The sequence below is a fragment of the Pteropus alecto genome, unplaced genomic scaffold, assembly GCF_000325575.1.
Source record: "Pteropus alecto unplaced genomic scaffold, ASM32557v1 scaffold160, whole genome shotgun sequence".
NCBI lineage: Eukaryota > Metazoa > Chordata > Mammalia > Chiroptera > Pteropodidae > Pteropus > Pteropus alecto.
Genome location: NW_006429864.1, coordinates 1,033,111 through 1,038,879, shown reverse-complemented (window position 1 = coordinate 1,038,879; position 5,769 = coordinate 1,033,111). Strand labels below are relative to the sequence as shown.

At 52.2% G+C, this 5,769-nt stretch overlaps 1 protein-coding gene across 1 annotated transcript in view; it reads left to right on the top strand.

The window, feature by feature from the left end:
• UNC13A (unc-13 homolog A) overlaps nt 1-4,378 on the top strand; it is a 60,489-nt gene extending 56,111 nt beyond the window's left edge. Inside the window, 1 exon segment of the mRNA XM_006904285.2 lies at nt 666-4,378. Within this exon segment, the coding sequence (XP_006904347.1) occupies nt 666-966 (301 nt within the window). The 3' untranslated portion in view covers nt 967-4,378.
• The last annotated feature ends 1,391 nt before the right edge of the window (nt 4,379-5,769 follow it).

The following is a 5,769-nucleotide window of genomic DNA, read 5'->3' as shown; positions in this document are numbered from 1 at the left end:
AACGGGGGGATCTGGGGGGAGGTGTCCTGGAGTGAGAGTCACTCGTGAGTCATCAGGGCAGAGCTGTGTTGGGTGGGCATCCTGGGTATAAGAGGGGTGGGCTAGGGAGCATGGGGGAGAGGCCACGTCAAGGGAAGAACTTGGCTTCAGATGGTACCCTGATAATGGGGCTTCTAGGTACGATATCTGGGGCCACAGGGTGGTAAGGGCAGCGGCTCAACGTACCAAGGGTGTGGATGCAGGTATCACAGAATTTGGGGAGCATGGCCTATCAAGAGGCTCTGGGGGAAGGGTCGCTTGGGGGTGGAGACATGGTTTGTCCAGGCTCGTGGGGGCGTCGCTGGGTGGGAGAGAAAGGAGGGAAGAGAGACATGACAGGGACATTACTTCGAGGGTGGGGGGTGGTATCAGCTGGTGTAGATATGGTTCAGAGCAGGGTTGTAGAGTGAGTCACCTGCGGCAGAGGCTGGCCGGCCTAGAGTGGGAGGTCTTAAAAATGGGAGGATCACGCATGAGCGTGCTCGAGCGCGAGGCGCGCGAGGCGGGGCCAGTCCGCCCGTAGGGCGCTTCTTGTGGGGTGACAGGGCCCTCGTGTGGGCGGGGCTACCAGCATGGCGTGGCTGGGTGGTGGGCGGGGCCTTTCCTGACGCCCCACCCCCCTACAGCACGCTGAGTGCCGACGCGGGCCCTGAGTGCTATGAGCTGCAGGTATGCGTCAAGGACTACTGCTTTGCGCGCGAGGACCGCACTGTGGGACTGGCTGTGCTGCAGCTGCGCGAATTGGCCCAGCGCGGGAGCGCCGCCTGCTGGCTGCCCCTCGGCCGCCGCATCCACATGGACGACACAGGCCTGACTGTGCTGCGCATCCTGTCGCAGCGCAGCAACGATGAGGTAGCCAAGGAGTTCGTCAAGCTCAAGTCAGACACGCGCTCCGCCGAGGAGGGCGGTGCTGCGCCTGCGCCCTAGCGAGAGGCGCGCGGGGCGGGACGGCTCTTGCGTGCTGGAACCTTCCAGAGGGCAAGGCTTCAGGCTCTGCGCAGAGGGTGGTCTGTGCCTTTGCCCTTGGCTTAGCTTTCCGCTCTGGGGAATTGTGAATGGACGACGCACCTATCCCTCAGGAGGCCACACCCTAGGGCGATAGGAAGGAAGAAGCCACATCCCCTCCTTGAAGCATTGCCCGCAGCGCCTAGGGGGCCTTTCGAGCTAGGTTGGGAAAAACTCCGCCTCCTATGGAGGAGGCCAGGTCCCACAGCTCTGGTTCCGAAAGGCCCTGCCTCTTGTCCCCTGGAAAAGCCATAAGACGGGTCCCCAACCCTGGGGCCCAAGACCAATTGCCAAGCAGGGAACTCTCGGCTCCCTCAAGGGGCAGGCCCTAGGCAAAAGACAGGGCTTCCTGGAGCATCCCTGGGATGATCTGGGGGCTGACGGGACTGGGATGGTAGTTGGAGAGTTCTGGGTGGACAGGAGTCCATTTTGATATTTGTGCAAAAAATAAACAGAGAGGGGGGAGGATTGGATTTCAAAAGCACATGCGCCCTTGGGCGCCCAAACCCTGGGGGCCAGGGAACGGCCCTCTGTGGCACCCGCATTTCCCTATAGGTTTTTTCTATTCACTCCCACGTGCCCAGTCCTCATAGCATAGAGTTCAACCCACACATTTGACAGATGGCAAAACCGAGGCCCAGATTGTTGCTGAAGATCCCAGTGCCAGACCCTCTTCCCACTCCCTTTGGCCTGTGTGCCCCATCCAAGGGAGGGCTGAGGTGGTATGACCTCACACAGCTCCCCATTGCTGCTAACTCCCCTCAGGGGACCTTCCCCAACCCTTACAAGGGATGTTCTGGGCCAAGGCTCCCACTGCCCCCTCCCACCTCTGGCTGCCAAGAGAAATCCCTACCCTGGGCCCTTTCCTCTGGGACCCCAGCAGGGAATACCCTATGACCTCCTGCCAAAAAAGAGTGAGGATTTGGAATTCCCTGGACCAAGGCCCGCCCACCCCTTTTTCCTCTCCCAAAATTCTTCAGGCAGGAAAGAACAGGAAGAGAACAGAAACTCTAGGGGGTGTGCGTGTGTGTGCGTGTGTGCGTGTGTGTGTGTGTGTGTGTGTGTGTGTGTGTGTGTGTGTGTGTGTGTAGGGTTCTCCAGCACCAGCCCGGCATGTGTTTTGGAAATTTCCTCATTTCCTCCCTCTTATTTTCCCAGAGAATTCCTGCTTATTCCTAAAAACTCATTACAAGTATACCCCCCTGGAGAAAACCCTCACTGCTCCCCCTCAGGACTTTCCCACCCTCTGTTCTTGAAGCCATGGGACTGGGGGTGTCTGTGACAGGCTGTTTCCCCCAAATTAGAGTCTGAGGTCTCTCAAGTTCACCCAGCATAGGCTGGGCATGGGGGATGGCAAAGAGGGTATGCCTAGTTGAACTATGTCGTGGCCATCTGTGTGTGCCTACGCATCCACATGTGTGTCTGTCGATGTCCATCTCTATCCACCTCGCCTCCCACACAGATCTGGGCACACAGGAGGTGTTCAAACCAGGCTGTGGCTGAGTCACAGGACATAAAGAGAAGGGGAGAGGAGATGTAGAAGAGACAGGAGAGGAATCCAGAGGGCTGAAAGGGTTTGAAATCAGGAAGTTTTCTATTGGAACAACAAGGCTCAGAGAGGAACAGGGCTTTCCCCAAGGCCACCTAGCAAGTGGACACAGTGCCAAACTTTGGATGACACCTCTGGGCTTTTGCCACCTCACCAGGGGTACCCGGGATTCTGAGCCCTGGTGGGGTCTCGGGATTGCATTGGACCTTGTTTCATGGCAGGATCTGGCCCCAGATTTCCATGGATCAGGGAAAGGATGAAGTGGGATGGGCCCCTAATGAGTAAAGGGGTGTGACATTGAGGGACATCTTGGACAGAGCCAATCCCCTGCCCAAGAAGAACAGAGACACAGAGTAAGGACACAGAGACAGAGAGGAGGGAGAGAGAAGGTAAGAAATCAGGAGAACGAGATCATCCCCCAGTAGCGAGAGAAAGAGACCTTGAAATGGAGAGACAGGGAAGAAAAAGCAAATTGGGGACCTAGAAGAAAGAAGGACCTGCTGTTCCAGCTCTCACAAGTCAGACCTGGAAGGATTTACCTAAAATGAGGTACCTGGCTGCACCCCCAACCCCTCCGACTCAGACGCTAGAGCCTGAAACCTCACCGTGCCCCCATCAGAGATGCAAAAAATCCAACTAGAAATCCTTGAGACCTCTCGGCTAGGACCTCAGAGACCTTTCTGTCCCTGACCTGCTCCCTCTGCGCTGTCCATCTTGCAGATGGGGACACAAGGGGTGGGGCGGAGCAGAGCGAGGACAGCCCAGAGTCCTCCCGAACTCTGCTGCTTGGACGCAGAGGGAGGGGAGCTTGCTGGGGACTTGGTTCGTATCATGACCCCATCTGCGCCCCCCGAACATTTTCTTAAGAATCGTCAAGGACCAAAGTTGTCTTCGCTGACACATGTTGCTTTTCTCTATGCCTTTTTTTTTTTTTTAAGAGAGAAATCAAGTTGACGGTGTCGAGTAAGACCCTTCTACCCCCAGCCCCTGCCCAACGATAGTGGCTCTTTCAAGGCACAGGTCACAGGCGGAGTGTTGCCCATGCATCCTAGGCCAATAGCCAAGGGCTCAGACTCCACCCTTGGCTCCAGCCCCCTAAGATACCAAAACCCACCACAGAGTTCAGAGAGGTTCTTCCTCCACACACCTTCTCTTAGCATGTGATTGCAAATGTGAAATCAAAACACTGTTTTAACTTCATCCCATCAGTCCGGCATCTGCACAGATGCCTCCATTTCTCTGTAAATATGTGACTTGGAACAAATGTTTAAAACCAACAAGAAGTGGTCATGAATGCATGGTGTTGAGATGTTTTGCACTATTCTGACTTTTTGGTCTCTGTAAAAATATTTTATTAACAGGAGACATTAAAATAAGAAAAAGCACACAGCCTCAGATGCGTAGTGGTGGGTTTGCATTTCCATAAATACAAAAAAACCTCACGTAGCACTTTCTACATGCAGAAGCTGTTGAACATGCTTCCCACCCACGAACCACTTCATCCCCAATTAGCATTGCCCCATTTCGCAGAGTAGGAAAACTGAGGCCCAGAGAGGTGAGATGTTGTGGAAGGGGAGGAGTCAGGATTTGAATCTGGGACACCATGCAGCTGTTCTCTTAGCTCAAGCAAGTTAGAACACAAATACCAAGGATGCCCCCCTCCCCCAATTCAACCTACAGCTCCATGTTTTCTGGGATTTTTTTGTTCTGTTTTGTTTGCTGTAGCAAGCAAGAGTCTCATTTCATAAACTCAGAAATGCAAAGAATAAAAACTTCACTTTTCTACAGCTGAACTTAATTTCTGTTTTAAGCCCCCGTCCCGCCAGGGAGCAGAAATGAAGTCTTCTTCAGCTTAGGGTTCCCTTGGTAAGACTCCTCTCCTAAGATCTGGGGCCGTTTCTGCATTTGAGAGGTCAGAGCTGGGGCCATGGGATCCTCTGCTGGGAGTGGGTTCAGTAAATGGTTTTAGCAGCAATTAAAAGCCAAAGTGCTAAAAGTGGAACAAACAGTGGCTATACCACAGGGGTTACCCAGAACTCAGCAGCTCCACCCTCAGGATTTGCACGTGGGCAAAAAGACTGGAAGCACCCTCAGTGTCTTGGTATTTTCACATGGGGAATATTATACAACTGTGAAAATGGATGAACCACAGCTGTCTGCGGTCCCTGTGTGTTCTTGTGACTGTGCTATACTGCAAGCTTTATCTTTTCCCTGAGACCCAGCACTTTCCATAGCAAGACAGGTGGGCCATGCAGCCTGACTTCTGCATAACTGTTTGCTCTCTGATGGAGGAGAACTGGCTTGCTTGCTGTTTAATACAAAACAGGTTCAGCCCTTGGCCCTGTGTCCCTCAGGTTCTTCATGTCACCTGTGGGGCTTGAAGACTGAGGCTCATGCTGCTTGCTGTGTTCTAAGTCATACACCATCTTGCTCTAATCCACTGAGTCTCAGAGTTGACTCTGTACCTGTGGACCAGGGACAGGTGTACTTCTGCCATTCTCTCTGAGTGAGGTCCTTCTCTGACTAATGACATGAATGAATTTTAAAAGTGTGATGTTGAGCGGGGAAAAAGTAAGTCCCAGAAGGCATCAGAAAGCATGACACCACGTTTATAAAACATCAAAAACTGGCTATACATATTTACACCCACAAAATATACCCACAGAGAGATAGTTTAAGGATGCAGAAGTGTGATTAATAAAAAAATAAGCATGGAACTACAGATTTAAAAAATCAAGGATTCTACCTCAAACCCATCAGGATGGTTACTATAAAAAAAAAAAAAGTGTTAGCAAGAATGTGGAGAAATTGGAACCCTTGTGCACTGTTAGTGAGAATGTAAAATGGTGCAGCCACTGAAGAAAACAATATGGAGGTTTCTCAAAAAATTAAAAATAAGATTACCATGTGACCCAGCAATTCTACTTCTGAACCCTGGCTCTCACCTGAACCCTGGCCCCAGCCTCACCTCTTCCTCACGCTCTCACCCCACCCCCTTAATCTACCGTACTCTCACCCCCATTTACCCATGCCTTTTATCGCCCCACCTTTCAACATGGCAGGATCACCCAGGCAATGTCAACAAGATGCACACTCAGTTTCCTGGAGGGTGTAACAATTACGTGATTCATAATCCCTGTAAAGTTACATTTCATTACATAATTTATTACACTATA